Here is a 24,904-nt window from a genome sequence, read left to right on the forward strand (position 1 = left end):
TTGTGAAAACCAGTATTTGTGTCTGTCTCAACTTTTGGCCGTGACTGCAGTGAATCACTTTACTGATATAATGAGGGAGTACGGCTTCTTTATTGGTACTGGTAAAACAGGAAGCGCTAGGAAGAACAGACTAGGCATTACAACTCAGCATTTTTGAATGAATTTATTAAGTGTTAAAATATGGTACATGAATCACAAAAGGACAAAATGCATGTAAGCAACACTATTCTAAATAGCTTATGTCTGATTTACCTGATACACAATTGTGTATATAGCATCACACTTCAGGACAAGAGTATGGGCGTAAGAAGAGAACTTTGTATAATACTCCTTAATACCACTCTGCTGACATGAATTAAGTTCACATATCTTTATTGCACTGAACCGTTGGTCCTTAGGTGAGGGATTGATAAATGTCCAAAAGCAAATGTTCTTCCAATAGAGTTTAAAATACCATCTTGGAAGGTTTCTTGGTTCATCTTAAGTAGTCAGGTTTAACATCTTTAAACTTAAGCCCATGATCTTGTGCACCAACATGACCAATGTAGAAGAGCAGAAAGAAAAAAATGAGTGGTGGAGAAATTTTTATATCCATAACACTATAATGATATTCTGAAGAACATTTGCCACACTGTACGGAGGCCAGTATTGGATGAACACCCCTTAGTCCACATATCTACCGCTTGTGCAAGAACAGCAGGCGAGAACACCTACAGCTCTCCCAATACACTGTGGCAAATCAGGCACAGCATTATACTGAAGCTGCAATCATGTGAGCAGAATATTGTGCAACTTGTTTACTTATTCCATATGTAATGGAATAAATATGAAGCACCATGCCATTTTTGGATAGTTTCATACGACACCTGCATGTTCATCATTCTACACAGAACGGAACCTATGCCTGTCCAACCAACTCAGTATCAGATTTCACTTGAAATAATATTGGCCTTTAAGCTAAACAAAGAAAACAGACAGACGTTAAAAAAACCACACACCCCCCCCAAAAAAAATCATAATACATTTTTAGTAGGAGAAATTTGCAAGTTAGACAAAAAGGTCAGGAAGGGTTAACTATCAAGATGCCTTAAGCCTGTTAAGCAACCAGTCCTCCTCTAGGCAAACAACAATAATCATGCGCAATAAAATTTAGACTTGGATCATTTAAGCAATTGGTACTGATTGACACTGAATTTTGGGAAGTTATAGGCAAATTCAAATGGAAGTTAGAAATCTCCTTATAAAAGCTTAAATCCTACATCAAAGAGTTAAGAGAAGGTTACAGCAAAAGTCAATTTCTCAACAGGATTTTAAGCAAGACCTACTTAAAACAGTGAAAGACTATACACCACATGACCCTACAGAACATGAAAAGTAAGGCAGTTGATTTTGTGTGCGGTGATCAGCAATTCAGTGGGTCCACCAAAAGATTAGTGAAACTGTTTCTGGAAAACAGTTTTCAAATCTGTAAAAAGAAAATGTCTTTGATGACCAACAAAAGCAGAAATTCCCAGATAAACCCATGAACTCAGATAAACATCAGAAAATCTCACCTGTATAGGTGCTTGGTGAAGCCACTTCTCTTTCTCTCCATCAAGTCTGAGACAGGAAAATAAATCACAGACTTTGGGAAGACCAAGTCTGTCCTGTTAACAGAAAGGGAATAATGATCTTCAATTAGATCTTTTAAAATGGAGTCATATATTGCAAATGGCACCTGAGCCAGCGTGGCTGGTTTTCCACTGCTCCGCCATGCCTCTGCACCTCAGGCATCAGCCTCACCTTTGCGTTGGCTCTCTTGCGCAGTAGCCACTTGTCCTCCTCCGACTCCATGATGGCTGTGTCTGGTGTGTGCTGCTTGCTGGAGACTTCACTGCTCTGCAGTTTTGCTGGCAAGACCCAGCTCTCGGGCTGCAGGGGTCTGAGCAGAGATTTAAAGGGAGTGCTTTTCTCCTCCTGACAGGCTGCCTTCTCGCTCTCTGGCATGGCTGGGAACATCCAGGGAGACAGAGAGGAGGGGGGCACAGGGGCCTGGGCGGAAGTGCTTCTGCTGGGGTGCAGCCAAGCTTCCAGGATGGCCTGCACCTTCTGCTGCTGCTCCTGCTGCTGGAGGAGGGCCGACTTGCTGCCGACGTTCTTCTCGGCAGGCATGCCATTCTTGTCGCGGCCTTCTTTCTTCAGCAGCCAGGCGCACAGGGCTTCCTTGCCGCAGTTGTCATCACAAACGCACTGGGCGAAGCTGGAGCAGGTCTCGTTGGCTTTGCAGGCGGTCCCCAAAGGGACGGCCTGCTGGAGCCAGGCTTCGATAGGGGCAGGGACAAAGGGGGAAGGGGAGGCCGGGGCAGGTTGGGCCGGGGCCACCTTTAGGCACTTGAGCTTACCCAGGTTCTCGATCTCCAAAGCCTTGGTGCGTGAGCTGCAACATGAGCCGCAGTCAGACTTACGGAGCCACTCGCTTGGCAAGAAGCCTTCGTGGAAGGGTTTAAAGATGGGCTTCCAGCGGTCCGTGTCAGACTTGGTCGCAGCCAGCTTGCTGGGGGTGACGAGCCAGTCGTCACTGAGCACCTCGGTGTCCGCAGCCTTCTCACCATCCTCCAGCAGTGACCCATCATCTTCTTCCAGAAACTCGCTCTCGTCAATCTTCTCGATGGAGATGGTGGAGCTGCTGGTGCTTGCTGTGCTACTGGTTCGCTCACGTGAAGGTGACTTCTTCACAAGCCAGCATTCAAGATCTTTTAGCTGACCCCATGCCTTCTCAAAATCAAATGGCACAAGTGGGCAATGGACCTGGACAGAAAAAAGGGTCAAAGTCAGTGGGCCTTGTTCCCTAGGATATATACACCTTAGTCATACTTATTGTAACATAACTTTTCCCCCAATTAATGTAGAATATTATATTGTTATTGAATTTAGAGGACAATACTACATATTAAGCAGGACAAGTCAAACGAATCACAGCATTGGATTTAGATAAAATAATTTGAGGGGTCAGCGAGTGTTCCTGTTCATAACTATAATGAAACTGCAAGTCACCTTTTCCTTAGGAGCAACCAGCCAATCCTGAGGATTCTTGCTGAACTGATATTCAAACGGCACACTGGTTACAACATGGCTGCCCAGAAGCCATTCACCAAGAGGCTCTCCCCATTCTGAGTCCAGCTTCTAATTGAACAAAACAACCAGGCTGTTTGCAGTGCAACATGAGTAAGTGGGAGAGTCTAAACATAAGAGCTGGTGTCAGTTATCTACTGAAGCACGTAATACACAAGGTGACAGCAAAAGGACAAACCTGTTTCTTGGTAGCAACAGGGCAGCTCTGCCCTGCTCTGTTGCCAGAGCCCACACTTTCTTTCAGGGTGGGTGTCCTCACCATCTGCTGCAGAGGGGAGAGTAATGAGGGCTTTGACCTTAGAGAGTACTAGGCTGTCCAATGTGGAACATTCCATTGCCATCTGGTAGGGCACGCACGGGTTAAAAGCAAACAACCTTCACTAAAATGTAAAGCTAATATCGAGTCAGCTACAGCCGCGGGAATACAGGCTATATCTGACGGTACTGCAAGTTCTGCATGACAGCGAGCTATGACTCAGCTTCAATGAACAATGAGTCAGTCTAGTGAAAACTTATGCTAGTAAATCCAAAAAGGAAGGCTTCAGATAGACTGAACTGGAAGCCTTTCGCAGGGGTCTACAGTGAGTAAAAAGCTCGCATTTGCCCCTCCTTGAATTTTTAAGTGGCTGAAAATATTACGTAGCTTGCTTTACTGCGCAAACATTAGCTGGTAAATATTCGGTTAAATGTTGGCCAAAAAAAAACAAAAAAAAAAACAAAACACACCGGACTGAATCAGCATCATTGATAGTTGAAACCGAAAGGTGTTTAAAACACCACTTGCACATATCTAACTACTATACTATTCAAATTATGTACATGTGCAGTAACCCTCCGTCCGACTATTCAATCTGGAATCCAAATTATATACACAACGCCATTGTGTGTGCTTTAGGTGAATGTTGGTTACTGTAATAGTATAATTTGATTTATTTTGACTATACTGAAAACTAAATCCATCTCTCTGCATCAGGAATTAAAAGGCATATAAAAAGGTTGTGCTCCTATGTTACCATAAACGTTTACCATTGAACCCCAGGTAGTCATGCCAGTGCGCGTGTTCCACAAACCTGGGTGGAAATGGTACCAAAACACCTGATGGCCTGACGCAAGGAACAAGCGTCCGCTTCAAAACTCATCTCTGGTGTTTCCTCAGGAGTCAGAGACAAACCAGAAAACCTGCATGGAGCCAAAGTAGTAATGTTTACATACTGAAAATGAATAAAAGTTGCAGACAAACCATGCTTTTTTTCACAGAAGGTAGAGAGGGGCTTAAAATACCACAGTGGATTTAATGAGGAGTCTGGCCTGTAAATAGTAATTTGGCTTGTTGAGGCAAACCTGCCAGCTAAATTAAATCCAGTCATAGTGCAAAATGTGCTAGGGCTTACTTCTCCAAACAACTAGTCAGCTGGTTGGCGAGGTCGTTGCTGTGGAAATTCTCCAGCTGATGAATAAGAATGTCAAACTGGCCCCGGAGCTATACACGAACAGAGAGGAGGGGGGAGGGTTACCACAGATAACACTTTCCATCATCAAAGCTCAAACAGATCGGACTGCAAGACCTCAAGGGCATAAATCAGTGCAAATAAAAATAATCACACTATAACTGGTCAGAGTTCAACCCGACCAGGCTTTGAATGCTGATGCTGCGACACTCACCCAGTGGAGCTGATGCAGCTGCTGCTGGAGTGCCTCTCCTTTCAGCTGCTCCACCAGGTTTATCTGCTCAAGCAGCCATACCTCGCGAGAGCGCAGCGTCTCCAGGTGCCTACTGATGCAGCTGTGCAGCTGGGCCTTGACCTGGACACAAGCAGAGGGGTTGAGAGAACTTCAGAGGAAGAGAAAACAGCATTAAAACCGAGACGAGAGAAAGTGGACACAAGACAAACGGACTGAGGAAGAGGTCTCACACGGACAGACACCGCTGTTACCAAACGCTTTAAAATCGGCCATAAGAGCCGTGTGCGATTACAGATCACAGTAGCCAAGAAGCTTTTTAAAATCTCCTGCAGTCACTGGTAAGAACAGGTTACAGAAATGCCTCACACTATCCCACTCAGTAGGGCTGAAGATTTTACAAAAACAAATGGTTTTCAATCAGTTCTGGTCCTTGTCTAGTGAAAATATAAGAAAAGAAAACACTCCCATCACCTAGATTTCCTACTATTCCACACAAAATGACCGTAAGAAGAAAATTTGCCACAAGTCCCAGGCTAGCCAGCTGATGAGAATCTTGGAGCTTGAGCAGAGACATGCACCATCCTAGGGAGAAGCTGGATATGTGGCTTAATGTTTACCTCCATCCTATTTATACGGAACTAGTGTCAATTATTCTCTTCCACTGGTCACATTTAGCAGTGATCTCATGTGACCACCTCCTGCGGCCAAATCTTCTTTCTTGTGATTATTATGGGTCACAGAGCAATTATTAACCATCCCAAGGCCACAAAGGCTCTGTAAATTCATTCTAACATGCAAGTCTTAACAAGCTCTTCCACATCACAAACAGCACACTCAAGGGCGGAGGGCAAGCAAGTGGTTATCATGTCATGCGGCTGGGCATTTGTCCTGCATGTGTGATAAAGATGCCTTCTTTCTCTCTCCATTTGGGGATTAGACAAAGCACCTCAAAGAAAACCTGATCAACGCTGTTTTCAGAAGGAAGCACAAAAGACAATGAGTAAAGACAGAGGGCGAAAGAAGCTGGAAAGATGCACCGCCGATACTACAGCTTTGTTCACCGGCGCAAGCAAAAACATTCTGAACAATAATGCTTGCTCAAAAGTTAGCGCAGGAATGGCTTTACCATAAGAAGCCACAGGAATTAACGGCCCCGGAAGAGGGCAGCAGTAGACCAAAAACAAAGCTCAAGTCTCTCACCTCTCTCGAGTTATCCCTAAGCTGGACCTCAGCATTCACCACCCCAGCGATGGCCTCCTCCAGCTGTGTCCGGGCCTGAACACACTGCTTCAGGACAGTGCTCTCTTGGTCCCCTACTGCTGACATCCTGTTGAAAACAACATTCATCATAAGTCAAAAAGAATGAGGCTGGATTTGAACAGGAACTCCATGCAGGGCAACAATGCCTGACATGTATATATAAATTATATATTGAAATGGATGGCAATAAATGACTTCAGTTGCGATGTTACAATGTCGATCATCACAGGTGCGCTACACAAGAAAGGTGCACACTGTATTGTACATCGTAGCTTTTCACGTTTAGTCTAGGTATCTGGCCAAGAACACTAAAAAAAAAGTCATGTTAAAAATAGCTGTTAAACTTAGCACATTCTATTTAAGCTCCAAGGTGAAACTGCCTTCTTCAGTGCTCACTGTTTCTTGAGCCAAAAGTATTCTTCCTGTGAGAAATTAATTCAATGTTGCTCAAAAGGCAATACTTAAACATTTTGCATTTCCAGCATACAAAGCATGCACCTATCAGAGGTATGAGCGTTATCTACTTACAGTTGCCTCACAAGCATAAATGCTAATTGTTAAAAGTAATCAACACTTCATATGGGCAAGACATATTTTTAGTGATCCTTTATAGGAGATATCGAAATTGTCAGAAAGTCTTAAACTATAAAAATAAATCATTAATGTTCGTTAGCATTCTTTAAAAAAACCTAGCGAGTACATTCCCCCATGTTTTAGATCTACCGAGACGACACGAAATACATGAGTTTTGGCAGGAGAAAGGAAAGGCGTAAACGTACTGGTAATAAAGACGCCTCGCATGTCGTTTATCAATATAAACATTTACGTAGTGCATACAAGCTAAAAGCCACGTCGAGGAAACGGAGGCAAAGACATTTTTACAAAAATATACAAAGGGCAAATATTTTGGCAAGTATCCAAGTTACCGTTCGCATCGTGAAAAGTAAAAACAGCCACGACAAAAGCCATCAGTTAGCTTTCCTAGCAGTTTAGCCGGCAATCCTCAAATTGATAGTCAGTCATTTCAACCTTCAGTACCAATGTTTCAACAATACTACATTATAACTAGTCATCTCAACCTTTAGTAACAATGATTCGACAAAATTCCCACATCCCGTTTCCGATGCAAAGGCACAAAGCTAACTACTACAGTCAGGATCTCTCGAAATATATTTTCGGCACACAATGACTTTAAAAGAAAATAGGAGGCGAAAAGGTTACTGAAAATGCATGCGTGAGGAGGTCAAACAGCTATCGAACAAGCGGCAATACAGTTCCTGAGTATCTAGCCGGTTCGTACCTCATTTGGTCAATCCAAAGATTTACCGGGTGTTAAACTGATTCGAGGTAAGGACTCGTCCGTTAGCAGCTAAGGCAGCGCTTTAAATGTCTGCTTTCAAGACTTATCTTTGCCTTGCTGGGGCCTCCCACAGCACCTACACACGTGGCCACCACAGCTGCTCTGTTCTGCACGTACGCCATCTGATAGGGGCCCAAGAAGGGGCTTACCATTATCCAACTGTGCTGACACACACCCACCCTTTTTTTTAAATTTTAGATAGCTAATTAGCTAACTAGCCATGTTACTACCCTTTGGTCTGACGAGAAAGGAAACAGAGTAGCCACATGTTATAATATATTAGGTTATAAGTTGACACCATTATCCCTAGTCTTGTGCTTCAGTAATTAATTAAACATACCACAAACTCTGGAATGTGTATGACCCCAAAGAAATTTGCCAACATCAAGAAAGAACGGAGGAAAACATTTCGCAAAAACACCGATCTCTAGGCCTGAACTAGCATTAGCCAAATTAGCACAAATTAGGACATGGGGTAGAACCATCAATGTTTCAGTTCTTCACATTAATAATCACTTTTTACAAAACATTTCCCTAACAGTAACCGTCATACAACTAGTTCACGGATTAGCGCTTAATATTTTTAAAAGAAACTGCACGGCTAGCTGTCATTTAAAATTTACCTATTTTTTAGTTTTTCGAGAGTCCTCCAAATCCCCCGTTAACTACATGGCGTAGTGCATGGTGGCCAAGTCCCGTCCGGATGAACTTGTTAACCTAGCTGGCTGACTACCACGCCGCTGAGTTTAGTTCCAGTCCTAATGCAAAGCACCAGGTCCAGTTAATCAGGTTCTTCAGACCATCTTAATATAGCTAGCCAGGTGTGCTACAATGAAGTTGGAACTAAACTCTGCAAGCGGCAAATATTTAGGACCGAATTTGTTCACCCTTGTCACAGAATATATTTGAGTAAACTGTGCTAAGATAACCAGCCAGCTACTGAGGAATATTGTGAAATATTCATTACGGACGGACAGCCGGTTTAGCTAAATTTTATCTGGCTAGCTAAACATTTTCAGACGACATTCCAATATATCAGGGCTAATGCTAGCTTGCTTGCTAACCACATTGAATTAACGCTAACATATTAATAGTGTGGTATTTAAAGTGTTACATACCCACATTCCTTGTTTTGCGTCAGTTTGCATTTGGATGACATCGGGGAAAAATATTCACCAAAGATGTTTATCAGGATTATAAAAAATACAACGCTAGCTCGTTGAAAACCCCCACGCACCGGCAAAGCTGTGAGCTTATAACCGTAACGCGTTTACGGCGTCGTCAAACGCACATTTTACGCAATTGGATTTGAGGGGGTACTCTTTAATAGATTGTGAAACGTATGTAGCTGTAAAATTCTTGCGACTTGAACGGGATAATAATAATAATAATAATACTAGTTATTATTATTATTATTATTATTATTATTATTATTATTATGGCAGTACCTCGCGATATTGTCACATCAACCGGTCCTTTGTGTTCCAAGTATTGATATTGCACTGACACCTAGCGGTCAATGTGCGGGGCGGGGGGTTTACAATTTGAAGCTTTAACATTTAAAAAACAATAAATCTTTCGCCAAAATTATATCGATTGTTGCATTATTTCAACATAAAAGATATTGTATAGTATATTTCATAGTTTGATTAATATTGCTTAAACATTTTATATTCAAATCACCATATTGCTTAAACATATCTATTTAAAACACCTCATTTAACTATGTTAAAGGATAAGATATGAACACGAGTTTTGTTCTGAATGTGTATTTCCAGTTACAGCAAAACATAACTTTCTAATATCCAGATTTATGCATGCTTAAGCAATAGAATCTTGTCCATGCTTATCCTCTAATATATACTGTGCAACTTAACATTTTGTTTGCTTTATTTGGTTGTAAAGGCTGCCTGGTTATGCAGATGCTTCTCTTTATCATCTGCTTTCCAAGATGTTATATTCTTGCACTGTTGTTTGGAGGGATACTTATTTGTGGATGAAAATTAGAAAAGATGAATAAAAGTGTGAATTAATATATTTAAAAGGTGTTTTTTTGTTGTTGTTTGTTTGATTGAGGTGTGGATGACTAAGTTGATGTGAACTTCTCATTAGAACAGCCCAGAGAGGTATACATACAGGTCTGATTGTACTCATTAGAACAGCCCAGTGAGGTATACATACAGGTCGGATTATACTCGTTAGAACAGCCCAGTGAGGTATACATACAGGTCGGATTATACTCGTTAGAACAGCCCAGTGAGGTATACATACAGGTCAGATTATACTCATTAGAACAGCCCAGTGAGACATACATACAGGTCGGATATCTTGTTTTCCTTGGCTGCAATTTTCCTTCACTTTAGGAATGTCTTGGTATTTTGAATACTCCAAACCATTTAATCCCAAGATTCAGGAGATATGGAAGTCAAAAGTCTCACATTTTATCTTTTGAGTGTCATGGCTCTAGATATTGCACAAAGATTAGAATCTAAAGCTAAAATGCTTACACATCTAGGGTCTGCTCCACAGCCATTATCTTGTCTTTGACTTTATCTTTAGTTTACCTTTATACTTACATTTACATTTATGGAATTTAGCTGACGCTTTTATCCAAAGCTACTTACAATCATGACTGAGTACAACTTGAGACATTGAGGGTTAAGGGCCTTTCTCAGGGACCCAACAGTCTTCAAGGCATTTTTCATTTAGCCTGAAGTGCTTTTCAGTGCAAAATATGTTTGTATATCATGTAGAGTCTCAACCATTTTCTGTGGCCTTTCCTTTAAAAGACAATAGATAAATACACCTAGACTACTATTATTTAACTCAAGGTAATAAAAAAGAATTTCAACATTTTAATCTGATTCAAATAAGACAAATATTTAAACATTAACAATAATATAAAAATTTAAAAAGTTATATAAAGGTAAAAGTCTACTTTTAAACAGAAAAATAAATAAACTATTCAGAAAATACAGGCTTTGTTTGAAACACAATGACAAACGTGGCAGGCGTAAAATTGACGTAACTCAGTATAGACGAGCGACTACTTGACGTGACTCTACTCGAAGCATGCCTAGGTCCAAATTCATGTGACTTCCGTCAAAATAAAAGCCCGGCAAACTGGTAAATTGAGACAAAAATCAGAATTGAGCGACATCATATATTTTAAGCGATACGCAGTACTTTTACAATTTAGTTTTACTGATAATCTTTCTAGCTGAAGTATCAAAAATAAACAATTTTCTTAAGTACACTCGTTTATATTAGTGAATGTTTTAGTTTACTATTAGATTTGTCTGTTTATTTTTGTCATTTTATATTAACACATTTTATAATCTTAACGTTATAAACGTTACTTTTGTTTTTTCACAAAATATTTTTTTCTTTTTCTATTTTGACTGAGGAAATGTACTTTGAAAATAAACTTTTAGCAGAGACTTGCACTTTGACAAAATTTAATGCCCAAGTGTTTCTAGCCAGCCAGCTAGTCTGTCTTATGAGAAGTGTCCTGACACAATACAGCTAGGCAGCCTCATATTGCTTCGTGCTTCACACATCTTATGTGGAATGTAGCTAGCTAGGTGTTTACATTTGGCAGGATTAATCGTTCCGATTCAACTAGTTATCTGTCCCTTAAAATATAATGAGCGTTGGTATCGTATAGTTGCGTCGTAGTTGTACAACTGTTGAACTTCTAGATTAGTGCCGTCACATCAACTGATAAAATGTCGGCATCCGAGGGAACCAAAAACACGAATACGGAACCATGGGGTGGTTTTGACGATAACATTATTATCCAGGTAACGTTTATCTATTACAGCATCTCGTCAATTGTCAGATGTTCCGATATCTGCCACTGGTTATTTGCCTCCTATCATTTGGAAGTGTTTTGTTTTAGCTGCAATAAGCTTTGTGTTAATGAACCATAAACATAGCAGCTAAGCTAGCTAACTAGCCAAAAAAAAAAAAAAAAAAACCCTGTGGCGTATGTCGCTCATCTGTCTAACTTACTAACCTGTCTAGCTGGGTTGTTGGCAAGGGCTCCCTTGGTCTGTGAACTCTTACTTGCCCAAACACAGTGAAACTCATAAACACGTTTGTTTAACCGTAATTATCGTAACCACTTACATACTGCACGTCCGGTTAGCATGTAGTTTGATTCATTCTTAGGGCAGTGGCTCAGCAGTAATAGACATGGAGAACATGGATGATACCTCGGGCTCCAGCTTTGAGGATATGGGAGAGATGCACCAGCGAATGAAGGAAGAGGAGGAGGTGGCGGAGGAGGACGGTGGAGAGGAGGAGGACGGTGGAGAGGATGGAGAATTCCTCGGAATGAAGGGCCTCAAAGGACAGTTGGGCAGACAGGTTGCTGATGAGGTCAGCCACAGTGCATGTAGCACGTTGCTCTGAATGACAAACTATTGCATACACTATTGTGTGCGTGTCATTAGGTCTCACTGAAGTGTGCAGTCCTGCTTTTGCTGGCCTTCGTGTCGTAGGTTGTGGTGTCATGAGTTTCACGATGGTTGTATTCAGACGTCTGACTTGTCTTAGGAAAATCTGTTTATTTTGGGGGGTTTTTTGTGTGTTTTTTAAATGTAATTTAATGTAATTAATTATTTTTATTTATTTTATTTGTTTTGCAACTGTTCCACTTTTTCCAAAATGGGATGACTCCTTCTAGCCTGTTTTAGAAATACTGTGCAGCGAATACTTGGGCTAATATTCAGCAGACTGACACTGAACACAATACTCTTTAATTTACAACAAGATATTTTGCCATATCTCATGGGACACGACAAATTAGCATACCCTGAGATGTGCTGGTATATGATGGCTTTATAAACACTTTTACCCTTTTAACTGCAAGGGAGAAGACATAATTACCATATCAAGTATGACATGATTTACATAAATTATTTATTGTAATGGATGTTCCTTGAATGTGTGCAGGTGTGGCAAGCAGGGAAGCGGCAGGCGTCAAAAGCGTTTAACCTCTATGCTAATATTGACATCCTCCGACCTTATTTTGATGTCGAGCCTGTTCAAGTGAGAAACAGGTGAGATCTATCAAACCGGTCATGTCAACGTGTTTTCAAAGAGGTGGTGATTAGGTTTTTCCAGTGTTAATAACTGATAATGTACGTTTTGTGCAGATTAATTGAATCCATGGTTCCTCTCAGAATGATCAATTTTCCACAGGTAATAATTTTAATATTCCTGTCTTCTGATGTTTAGTGCAAAAAAAAAAGCATTTTCTGTATAATAATTAGGAAAAAAATGAACACACACACACACTGCTTTTCAGACCAATTGACTAAGGTAGCAATAATCTAAACTACTCTTGGCAGTTGATATAATCGGTCTAAGAAGAAGAATTAGCAGCTCCACCAATTCATGCACTTTCCATAGAAAATTGCAGGGGAGCTTTATGGACCAATGATGCTGGTGTTCACGCTGGTGGCCATCCTACTCCATGGCATGAAAACATCTGGCACTGTTATTGTAAGCAATTGTCTTTATGAGCTTTACATGTGTAAATGCACCAGGTAGAATTCGGTTCTAAGTGTTCTCCTGATTCTTTTTAATGTATGTTGTTGTTTTTTTTCCTGGAGTTCTAATTGTAACTGTAATATCTCTGAGGCATTTTCTGCAATGACTAATGCTGTTTCCTGAAACAGAGAGAGGGTACGCTGATGGGCACTGCCATAGGCACCTGCTTTGGCTACTGGCTGGGCACATCCTCCTTCATTTATTTCTTGGCTTACCTTTGCAGTGCTCAAATCACCATGCTGCAGATGCTGTCTCTGTTAGTGAGTAATCATTTTCTTCTGAAAGGGAAGATATACGCCATTTCTGTATGTTTTATCAAAGCTTGATATTAAGCTCTGTGTTGTATGTGTGGCACATCGTCGTAATTGTTGCAGGGCTATGGGCTCTTTGGCCACTGTGTGGTCCTTTTCGTCACTTACAACGTCCACTTCCACTCCCTCTTCTACATTCTCTGGCTGGTCATTGGAGGACTTTCCACACTTCGGATGGTATGGAGCTTATCAGTTTAATGGCCTTCATTTTCTTACAGATTTGGGCCAATAATTTTACCAAGATGCAGCAAATGCAAATAGGGTTCACAGTTAGAATTTCTTAGAGGTGGGACAGACAGGATATGATGTCAGCTTTTTTAGGTATGCTCGTTGGAAATATGATCGGTCAGCCTTTTTTTTTTTTTTTTCTCCCAAGTTCAAGTTTGGTTTATTTGTCACATACATAGTCATACACAGTATAACTCGCAGCGAAATGGTTAAGAGTCCTTTCTCTTCCTCCCTGGCCCAGGTGGCTGTGCTGATCTCACGCACGGTGGGTCAGACTCCCCGCCTGCTCCTGTGCGGGACCTTGGCTGCCCTCCATATGCTCTTTCTACTTTACCTGCACTTCGCCTACCACAGGATAGTGGAAGGTAAGAAATGGGTGCAGACTCCTGCACAGACCAAAGTGGGTGGCCCTGCACAGAGAACAAGGAACAAGTCTAACAACACATTATTACAGCCTGCAGGTCATTTTGGGCGGTTAACTTAAGGTGTTTGACTCTCTTCTCTTTAAAGTCCATATTATCCCTGCTCCAACATGCTTTATTGTTGGCATCATGCATACCAGTAGGTGGTGTTCTCCTGATGTCCGCCAAACCCAGGTTAATCCATTAGGCTGGCAGATAGTGAAATGTGATTCATCACCCCAGAGAACATGTATCCACTGATCCAGAGTCCAGTGGTGGTGTACTTTACAGCACTTAAGTCAACATTTCCCATTGCACATAGTGATCTTAGGCTTGTGGGCAGCTGCCCATTTCATAAAGACTCCAAGGCACAGATGTTGTGCTGATGTTGCTTTCAGAGGCAGTGTTGAGCTCTGTAGTGAGAGATGTGGTAGAGTATAGGTAATTTAGGTAATATAGATTTTTACATGATATGCATTTCATCACTTGGTGTTGCTGAGCTATTGTTGTTCCTAGAAGCTTCCATTTAACAATAACAGCACTTAGTATTGACTGGAGGAGATCTAGCTATGTGGAAGTTTTAAAAACTGACTTGGGGCAAAGGTGGTATCTTATGACAGTGCCACATTTAAGGTTCCTAAGCTCTTTAGTATGACCCGCTCTACTTCCAGTGTTTGTTTATGGTGACTGCATGGCTATGTGCTTGATTTTATACATCTGCAGAAAAAAGTTTAAAAAGTGCATTTTGGTCCCTGTGAGCAACCAAATAAGTAAATTCATTTCTCCTGAGATTAGCCAGACCTTGTGATAATAGAGTTCTTCTTTTTAGTGTACTCTTTAATTTTAGAAACAATTATGTCACCTAAGGTCCAAAGCACCTAAGTGTATATTTTTTTCAGTGGAATTTATTTCTGTTCTGTTCAGAATTGGGTCATGATTGGAGAACTTATTGTCAGTCTAAATCTTAGTGCTGAAAGTTCTGTATGTATTTTTTCATATCAGTGTCAATAAATACTTATCAGGTATACATTTTCTATGTGAGTGCTGTATGATACTTGTTGTAAGGAGCATTCAGAAAGTATGCAGTAGATCTGCAGTTAGATATATGTAGAGAATATAAATTCTGTTCCTTTTTCATTACGAATGCTCTTATATGAACATTTGGGAACCTCAACTGACTTGGATGTACTGTACTTTTGTTATGAATCATTAACAGCTTGTATGGGTTTATTTTTGTCTTAAGGTATTCTGGACACCCTAGAAGGAGCCAATGTTCCTCCTATCCAGAGAGTGGCCAGAGACCTTCCTAATGTGGCGTCTGCTGTTATGAATGCCACTGTGAAATCAGTGGCTGTTCTTGTGCACTCACAGTGATCAAAGACTTGGTACTGACACTTCCTACTGAGAAGTAAAGCCTCTTTGGATTATGAACTGGGCAACAGAGATTGATGGGGAAAACTGGCACCCCATCTATGCCTGAATCCAGCTGTGGGCTGAATGTCATGTGTCTGCCACGATGTTGGGCATAAATTGTCGTGCCATAACTGGATTCTTGAGAGAAAGAAGTTTTGATAAACCATCCCCACCACTGTGCATATGTCTTAAGAATTATAAAGCTCATCTCAGTTGGTTGAGAGTGAAAATTACTAAAAATAAGTTTTTAATGACGACATCGGACATAGGATGTGTAAAAAATGGGAACACTGGAGACCCATACATGCATGTAAAAGTTCCATATATTTTTTCTGCCATATGATAAACTCATGTGCTGCCACATATTTAGGTGAAATTCATGTAAAGGTGTAGGGGACAGGACTTGCACCTTGTGGCAAGTACATTTTATTTCATTTCCAATTTAGCTGTTTTGTAAACACCCATCACCTCTGTCACATGGCGGAAATGTTGCTAAGACGCTTTAGAAACAGTAGAAGCTACCATTTCAAACATCAGTGAAGGATCCTCATTAGGTTAATAAACTATTAAGATCATAGTGCTATTGAGAGACCTTTTTTTCCAGTCCCGCACCTTTATCCATATGCAGTTAGAATTTACAAGCTTTCCAAATTAACATCCTCAAGATTTGTGGAATTTACAAAGACTTAAGCTTAAGTTGGAACACTTTAAAAAACTTAACACTAATTTTTCTGAGATCACTTTTTTTTCTTTCTTTTTTTTGGTGAGGACAACTTTGCAAGATGGCTATATCTACATTTACAGTTATCTTGATTAATCTGACCAATGTTTTGGTGTAAATATACAGTAATGATTTATTTGCGGATGTTTTAATAGTGCATGAGAAATATTTTTAAGCCAGTTTTGATTTAATCAACCATTACATGTACTGTAGTTCAAATGTCTGTTTGGAGGTATACAGCTGTCAAAATAATGCCTCATTATTTTGTCTTGTACATGTAAGCATTCTATTTATATATTTACTGTACAGAAAAGGTAGACTCAAAAATAAAGTATTGAAAAGCAAGGGTAACCTCTGGTCGTCCTTCTTGAGGATTTATGAATTTATAAAACGGAGGGTTGGTAGTTAAAATTAATCTTGACACATAGGCGTAATTTACGCTTGGGACAGGTCCTCACCACTTTCTGAAATGAATGATTTTGACAGCACTACTTTTTGAAAGTGTACGCTGAAAATGTACAAATGCATTCAGCGCCATTAAGCTTGACAAACGCGGCCATAAAACCTTTCGTAAGCCTCTTCCTTTCGGCCTTGACGCTAATTTATTTTCATTGAAAATCTGAGGACTGGTGCCTAAAGGGAAAGCGAATTTGAGGGGCAGCTCAATTAAATGCAACACCAGCTCTGTGTTCTTGTCCCCAGCACTTTACAAAGCAAAGTTATGCCCATGTCTTCACATACCAGTAGTAATATAACTTCCCTTCGATTCAACGTTAAATAAAATGAATGTCGTGTTACACGCAGTTAAGCTGCTGGGCTTTCTTGTCTGCTATCGTCTAATCACAACTAACTTTTAACTCACTGCTGATACAAAACGATTAAATTTGTAATGTAATGTTTTATGGATCATTTAACAGACACATAATGTAGCGTATACAGTAATCAGTAAATCTCGAGTTTTGAAATGTATTCCGTGTTTTTATTGGTTCTTGACTGCAGCCATTATGGTCTGTCCTGCACTAGTGACACTCGAGCAGTTATTGAGGCTAAGAGATAAAGCTTTTATTTTATCCCTCCTTTGAGGGATACGCTTGTGTGCCGTACAAGAATCAAGGCTCCCGTTTCACGGGGCGCCTCAGGGGAGTCATAAAGATATGGGCTTGCAACCTGACACTGGACACAGCTGGTAATATCTCATATCACATTCCTGAGACAGACTGCATTAGTATTGATATAGAGGTTAACTAAAGGTATGCGAGTCAGTTAGAAATATTATTAAACCGCTTATCTTACATGGAGGTGCCGAATGTATCATTCTTTATATACTAAATTTGATAAAATAGAAATTGATATAACAAAAGTATTTTATAGACTACTGAAGACACTTAGAAGATATGGCTGATTCACTTACATTATGGGGTAGGTTACGGATCCAGACCCAACTAATCACACGTGATCAATAACACGCGAAACAGTAGTGGCTGTACACTTGTTACATCGATAGCTCTTGGTTCTCCCACTTTCCCTCCTGAGGAAACACGCTGAAGACCTGCAGTACAGTATGCCTTAGCATAAATCACTTACAGTCAGTTCACAAGCGGATTATCTAAAACGCAAGGCATTGCAGTTCATGCTGGATACCAGAACTGCTTTCCCTAGATAGCGTTATTAATTTATCTTGGAAACACTCGGTGACATTGAGACGGGGGTATCCATAGTAACCGACACCTGCAACGGAGGCAAACAAACGGTTTATCTTAGCCTCAATGCTGCAAAGCCGAAGCCTCGAATCCAAAGCATGTCAAGGGATAAAAAGCCATCTGTGTTTTTGCACAGAAGCGGAAATACTCCAAGCGGAACTAGGAATGCTGTACCTGCCCAAGGATTTTAGAGCGAATCAACTGGCCCACCAACCCGTGCGTCGCATGCATTGAAAATTGCGTATCCGTGCTCTGTGTTTAGCTGCGGGAGGGGTGGTCGAGCAATGATGTCAGTGCAACGAGACCATCTCAACATCGCAACTTTGAGAATGCACTAGCTAACTGTACAACACCACCTGTATTTTTTACAGTTTGGATAAACAGTTTTGTTGCTTGCTTCTTCATCAGCAAAGCTGCGTTGTTGTGGGGTTATGTAATGTAATGTAGTTAGCTTCGTTGTCCCTTTATCGAACTTCGATGTTACTTCGGTTATGACGGTAAACCGGACTGACGATGATGATGGTGTCGACTTGTCAAGTTAGTCAGATATTTGCGTAACTTCTAACATTACCGAAATGCTACCGGGCTCTATTCAGATAACTGGAGAGACACTGTCTGGAGCAGAAATCAAAGACATTTGTGACAGTTTAAAGGAAAATAGCGTGAGACTCTTGTCTGTCCGGGGATGTCAGCTGTCTGACCGTGATTTCGGACGAGTGTGCCGCGGCGTCTCGGAGTCGCACTCCTTGGCCCAACTCAACTTAAACCTTGGCGTGGTCTCCAGCATCGGCCGGACCAAGCAGCTCGCCGATGCGCTCAAGGCCAACAGATCTATCCAGACGCTCTTGTAAGTGTTGCGACATTCCCTCTAACTCGTGTCCTGTAAAGCACTGGTAGGGTCGCAGTGCCATAGAAATGGAAAAGTTAATGTTGGACGACGTTTCTGTACGTTTTCTCACAATTTACAACAGGCAGTAGTAAGTTGCCACAATTACACACCAAGTTAGTCCCCTAACGTATGCTGCTGTGACATAGTTTGGGTTGGTATATACGCGCATATTAACGCAGATTTAGCTCTAAGTAGCTGAGAAAAGTGCCAGGACCATATTCTTGGCTTGACCAAGCACTGTGTCTGCTTCTTCACATGCGTTAATAACGATGTTTTATAATAACAGCATTGCTAGCGATATTTAAGTCGGATATATCTCAAACTGGACAGGGTCAATATATGAGGCCTTTTGCATTTACACTTGAACTTCAGCAAAGCACAAATTAAAATAACCATTGATAATTTAAAAAGCCATTTTCTTTTATTTAGTGTTGTAAAGCCAAAGCATGAGGCTGTCTTTGCGGTTTCCTCGGCGCCTGAATTCTAAATGCCCGGCAGAGGTCAAGGTCTTTATTGGAGTAATCAGCTTACAGTATGGATAACTAAAACATATACTGTATCTGTTCTCCTATTTGTTTCACAGTCTGCATGGAACCCCTCTTTTAGATGCAGGGTTGATCACTCTGAATGCAGCGCTGTCAACTCACCCATCTCTAGTGTCCCTGGATTTGGGAGATTGTATGCTGGGAGATGAGGCAGTTCGGCTGATTTGTGGCATGCTGCCTCCAGATGGAGCCAAATCGGGTAAAAACGTCACAAATTCTTTTAATACAGGCAACCCTAGCAAAGTGCAGTGGGGCATGATAAGAATACCTTAAATACTTAAGCTGCATTCAATATCAGCCGTAGAAAGCAACTGAGCATTAAGAACTGGATTGTGAACGTTGCCAGAACACACTGCTGAGTTCACATTCTTGACTATAAATATTACAGTTGAAGAATAGCAGTATTTTTATAAATTTTTGGGGGCGAAAAAAGGCCTCAAGAGGAGGTTGTCCCACCTGAGTGCGTTGATTTGTAACATTGTTTGGTAGGGCTCAGGGAGCTGACACTGAGTGCCAACCCAGCAATCACCACAAAAGGCTGGGCTCGACTGGCCATCGCTGTAGCCCACAGCTCCCAGCTCCGAGTCCTCAACCTAGACTACAATCCCTTAGGTGAGTGTCTTTGAACAGGATGACGTGAGGCCATATCAAGCGTTCATATTAGACCTGACGTGTTGCGTTTATTCATGTCTGGTGTTTCATTTTAACACTTTATTTACATTGTTATTTACCAGGTTAATGACAGTGTACTTAACGCGTCACAGCTTGCTCTGTCAAATTAGCAATGCTGACTTTCTTTATATAAAAAAACACCCCCGAATGTCTGTAATCCATTAGTGCAGAAAGTATTTATGAATAGTTTTGGCACCTTTAACAACGGAAACAGCTCTGAAACAGAAATCACTGGTGTCAGATAATCATATTTCGTTAGTGAAAGTTACCTTTATTGATTTGCTGAAGAAAGTGCTTGTAGGACAAAGATAATTGTACGGCCTCCTTTTAACACACATTCCATTAAGCTCGATATTGTCTGAGATAAGCAAGTAGGTCTGAATCCCCCCTGAGGTCCCAGTGAGAGAGGCTCGATGCTACATCTTTCTTTCCTTAGTTTCTAAATGCATATTGCTGATCACTGCTCTCTAGTGAATGAAATTACCATCAAAGTGTCCAAACTGCTGGAAGCCTGCAGTGGTTGCTGACAGTTCCAGGACTTCGAGGAGACCCTAGCACGACCTCTCTCCAAGTCTCTTTCATTCCTCTCGGCTCCCAGGGGACCAGATTGCTGGAATGTTAGCCGTCGCGGTGGCATCTAGCCGGACTCTCGAAGTTCTGGACTTGGAGGGAACAGAGCTCACCAATCAGTCAGCACAGGTAAATAACACATTTAGGAATACTATGCAAACATGTTAGTAATCAGATATTCTTAAAATATATAATGTTGAATAATTACTAAATAAATTGAGTCTGGTTTTTTTACCTTTATGCTGATGCTTAAAGTGAATTAAAGTGTCCTTTCACGTATTTTCATTTATGCGACAGACACAATGAGTATACTCTCACATATCTTGTGTGTTGCCATTCCACAAATTAAGTTCTATAAGATTAAGGTTAGTTGGACATTAGGTTTAGGTTATGGGGTTTTTTTGTTTGTTTTTTTTAAAACACAAGTAGCCCATTACTTCTGTGACAGAGTTAGGGCTGTGTATAATCTATCCTCTGTGGGCCATGTCTATGCTTTGTAGAAAACGAACACACACACACACACACACACACACATAAATTGATTTTTTAAAAGGGCAGAAAAGAGCACCATAAGCAACTGGAACAACATGTGGCACAAAAACAAAAAACAAAGAAGAATGAATGGTAAGCCAGGGCTTACTGAGCTGTACTTTCATAGTTTTAAACAGATTTTTTTACATGTAAACGGGAAAAGTCACATTCTTTAAAATAGACAGAACACACTATTTATAGTTTACAGGTGAAAAATGATTCTGTTTAACCCAGAAATGGCATTGCTTGTTTACTGGGTCATGCAAACAAACTGAGCAATGCAAGTTCAGATCTTACACAGTATGCATGAGACTAACCCTTGTTATATTAGACATATGGATGAGAATCTGCATGTGAGAGTAAGTGGCAGAGCCCTAATGGCAGGTTCATTATTTATGGTTAATACTGGTAATCTGGCGCGTGACATGTACATGATGTAGACATTTAAATGAACTTAGGCTGTGATACATGGGGAACGTGAAGTAGGGGGCCTTTCCCATTGTGATTGCTGTATTTGGCATGAAACATTGGTTTCTGAGATCTGATTGTAGAAGAAAATTGAAGTGTCTTGACTTGGATGATTCGATATTTTTGACCACCATGGATTTCTGAATACTGTTTGATTCCAGTGGTAGAAAAAGTGCACAGAACATTTAAATGTACTGACAAAAGAATGCCGGTTACCTGTAGGGAAACGTATTTTTGAGCTCTTCTTCGATTTGTAAAGGATTTAATAAGTAGCAGATGATATATAAATTATATCAATTAGTAATGATTCTGCTCAGAAGAGGGCATCCTTGTTAATAAAAGTTGTGTGTTGTACCAGTAATGTAATTGAGAAAACAGTGATGCATGCATGCTGTGTGCTAGCTTTAAAACCAACAGGTTATTTAAAAACCAGTATAACCAGACTTGCAATGTCAACATCTAAAAGATAATTTGCTGTTATTAATTAGAACAAAGGGTGTTTAGTTCAAGCCCTTGGAGGCTACAGATCTGATACATCTGTTGCAAGTTGTCAAGGCTTGACGTGAAATACCGTGGCTCTACAGGTCTGAAATTGCCCACTGGTGTAATACAAAAACAGGTCTTTGGGGGAGAAGGGGTTGTATACGGCAAACCACGGGGGGGCCATGTTGCATGCGTAACCAAGCCATCGATTGGGCTGCTCATGGGTGTGCCTCTCACCATCTCCGGTCACACGGTGAACCCCAGCTTTCTGGTGAGCCTTTCATGTGTGTGCAAATGGCTGTAGAGCTGGGACCCTTCACATAATCAAAGTGCACCACATCATCCGTGACTGCCTCATTTCTCTTTCTGTGTCTCTTTGTCTTCTTCTCACTTTGCTGAGTGGGCGAGAAACAGAGAACTGTAAGTAGGTTTGGCTCCTGTTTTCATAGGTCAGACAGCTCTCTGGCAAGGCACCATGGTTGCTTTAGAAGAATTTTAGACCATTACTTTCTAAAAGAGAGAAATTGGGGTGATTTTATCATTTTAATATGTTAATAGCTGTGCCTAATAAGAATAAATTTGCATTCCCAGTTAAGATAAAGGCAGTGTTTATTTATGTGGGCTTACTAGCAATAGTACATCTGCTATTTTAATGACAACTGCAGCTAGAACTCACAATTTATATGTATATTATGCAAGCTATGAGTTTTCAGAAAAATAGTATATAATTAGATACTTGTGCTTTGAATAAGCATTTTAAGGTTCTAGTTTTTATTTGGGTAGTTGCAAACAATTCTTTGCACTTGTTGGGTACCTTTTTTTTTCGGGATGACGGTGTTTGACAACAGATCTTAAACATGCAAATGTACTGGAAATATCCCACTGGACACAGCATTCTCTGAACTTGCAGCATCCTGCTCTGTCACTTTCATTTGACTCCACTGTGAGGACAGTTTTGAGGAATTCAGTGAACATTTTCTGAACGATGAACAACACAGGCAGACAAAGGAGCGATGGTCAAAAGAGCAACGGGAAAGGAACAGCAGTCCTTCAAGCTGTTAGGATGGACATATTAAATAAGATATATTTAACTGAATGGTCATTTAAACCAGATCTTAAATCAACCAAAAGTATTGGTTATCTACTCCAGCTGTGCTTTCATATATTGGAAGACTGCTGAGGAGTTGATTATTTAGATCCCTTTTCTCATCCAAATGCAATATTTCTTGCTTTCTTCAAAATCAAATGGGCCAGACTGAGGTAAGGTTAGCTCAGTGCCATGTGAAAATTGGGCCATACCCTGAGCTCTTATTTTCTCATTTCATCACCATATTCTCAAATCTCCTTCCTACCTCTTCACTCCTCTTCGCCTGTTAACACCGCTGCGTGTGTGTGTGTGTGTGTGTGTGTGTATATGTGTGTTTCGCCCCTGTTCCCTCAGGTCTTCTTGGACATGGTGGAGAACTACCCTACGTGTCTGCGCGTGCTGGTGCTGGCTGAGAACGCCATCAGCCCTGAGCTCCAGCAGCAGATCTCCGACCTGCTCTCCGAGGGAGAAGAAGATGAGGAGAGAGAGGCTGAGGCCCACGCCGGCGGCTACCGTGAGAAGCCCACCTGGCTTCCCCACAGCAGTAAGGGCTGATCCGCTGTCCTGCCTCGCCCTAAACCCCGCCCCCACCCCTGACTGCGAGTTACGCTCTCGAACTCCCCCTCCCTCTCTTTCTGCACTTCGGAGACTTTCCAGGGGCCACTGGTTGACTCCGAAGAACAGGAGTGCTGGTATTTAGAGTAATACAGGGTTATATGTAGCTTTTCTTGTGCAATATGAGGACAAAGTTTATGCTTTCACATTAGAGTGTTGCTGCAGTACAGAGGCCAATATATGGATAAAGTATTTAAGTGTACAAGATAAAAGGAAAAAAAACAAACAAAAAACATGTAAAGTAAACGTAAAGACATGACCAATAGGAGCATAAGCAGTACAGGAGAACAGGGGAAGCCCTTTGCTGACTTCTTTAGAATAGCAGGTTTCAGAACCTTTACCCAATGTCTCTGACCCTTCCAGACTCCCAGATGGTCTTGATGTCATCAGGACTGGGTGAGAGCTTTTTGGCAGAGACAGAGATGTGATAACTGGAGCTGCCTTTTTAGGTTTGCACTGCACACCCACTGCTGCCAGACCACCTGCTAGCGGGCAACCATTCATACTGCATGACCTGTAGCACTTAGCGGTAGACTGTTCAAAGCTGGCACACACACAAACACACAAAAAAAAAACCCTCAACCACCAAGTGACTTATATTCAGCAGTGAATTATTTATTTTCCAGATGTACAGTCTATTTATAAAACAACTGTTTAAGCAACCACAATATACTCTTGATTAGTTCAGCTAAGTAGGGTTGTTGTGATGGCCTGATGTCTAAATAAATCTATTTACATGTTTCTAAGTGTTTTGTTGTGTACCAAAAGGTGTCTAGTGAACATTTTATGTACCTGAAGATGCACTAGTAAATATCCATTTGAGAGGAAGCACTGTAGACTTTTGTCATTATTGCACTGACAAATGCTCAGCTCATTAAAACATTCTTGGTGAGGTCGGGTTTTCTTAAAGGCAGCTCTCGCCATTTGTCTGAAACAGCTGTGCATGGGAAGTACTGATACACGGCCAATCAATGTGTCCCCACCAAACACGTCCTGATTCTTAAAACCAAAAAAAGTTCTACAGCGCCTGTGCAAAGCCAATTATGTTGTTTATACCATTCAGGACAACTGTAATCAGATTAAAGCCCTTTTTTCAAGTCCCTGGTACTTTATGCATTCTTAGTCTGCCTGGTCTGTTTACCACAGCGGTGTGCCATCTACACCATTAGTAAACGCTGCAGCAGATAGATAAAAAATAAAGCACAAAGTCACGGGGAGTGCTTTCTTGACTTCAAGGGACAGAAAAACCAGCGTATGGTCGACCTCACGAACTCTGGTAAGGCTCATATCCATGGCA

General features: G+C 41.0%; 3 protein-coding genes across 6 annotated transcripts; 2 read left to right on the top strand and 1 right to left on the bottom strand.

Moving 5' to 3' along the window:
* Positions 1-148: 148 nt before the first annotated feature.
* On the bottom strand, positions 149-8,683 carry ncoa4 (nuclear receptor coactivator 4). Of its 4 annotated transcripts, none has more exons than XM_027002559.2 (10): positions 8,533-8,683; positions 5,995-6,121; positions 4,774-4,914; positions 4,503-4,591; positions 4,182-4,290; positions 3,290-3,373; positions 3,034-3,162; positions 1,783-2,787; positions 1,554-1,646; positions 149-1,465 (listed from the first exon to the last, which is right to left on the bottom strand). In XM_027002559.2, the coding sequence occupies exons 1-10, from the start codon at positions 8,571-8,573 to the stop codon at positions 1,460-1,462; spliced, it is 1,824 nt and encodes a 607-aa protein (XP_026858360.2). In that variant the 5' UTR covers positions 8,574-8,683; the 3' UTR covers positions 149-1,459. The 4 variants fall into 4 exon arrangements, with proteins under 4 accessions (XP_026858360.2, XP_026858359.2, XP_026858362.2 ...); XM_027002558.2 differs by having other exon boundaries at positions 3,290-3,376; positions 8,533-8,682; XM_027002561.2 differs by lacking the exon at positions 8,533-8,683 and adding an exon at positions 8,038-8,167 and having other exon boundaries at positions 3,290-3,376.
* A 2,252-nt stretch (positions 8,684-10,935) lies between these two features.
* Positions 10,936-16,398, top strand: yipf3 (Yip1 domain family, member 3). Its single transcript, XM_027002562.2, has 9 exons — positions 10,936-11,217; positions 11,588-11,797; positions 12,374-12,480; positions 12,577-12,622; positions 12,833-12,925; positions 13,102-13,233; positions 13,348-13,461; positions 13,754-13,877; positions 15,157-16,398. The coding sequence occupies exons 1-9, from the start codon at positions 11,143-11,145 to the stop codon at positions 15,285-15,287; spliced, it is 1,032 nt and encodes a 343-aa protein (XP_026858363.1). The 5' UTR covers positions 10,936-11,142; the 3' UTR covers positions 15,288-16,398.
* Positions 16,399-17,484: 1,086 nt separating this feature from the next.
* Positions 17,485-24,435, top strand: lrrc73 (leucine rich repeat containing 73). Its single transcript, XM_027002563.2, has 6 exons — positions 17,485-18,594; positions 19,220-19,380; positions 19,671-19,793; positions 20,452-20,552; positions 23,347-23,536; positions 23,971-24,435. Exons 1-6 carry the CDS (start codon positions 18,323-18,325, stop codon positions 24,033-24,035), a joined length of 912 nt encoding a protein of 303 aa, XP_026858364.1. The 5' UTR covers positions 17,485-18,322; the 3' UTR covers positions 24,036-24,435.
* The last annotated feature ends 469 nt before the right edge of the window (positions 24,436-24,904 follow it).

The sequence above is a fragment of the Electrophorus electricus genome, chromosome 11 (genome assembly GCF_013358815.1).
Source record: "Electrophorus electricus isolate fEleEle1 chromosome 11, fEleEle1.pri, whole genome shotgun sequence".
Classification (NCBI taxonomy): Eukaryota; Metazoa; Chordata; class Actinopteri; order Gymnotiformes; family Gymnotidae; genus Electrophorus; species Electrophorus electricus.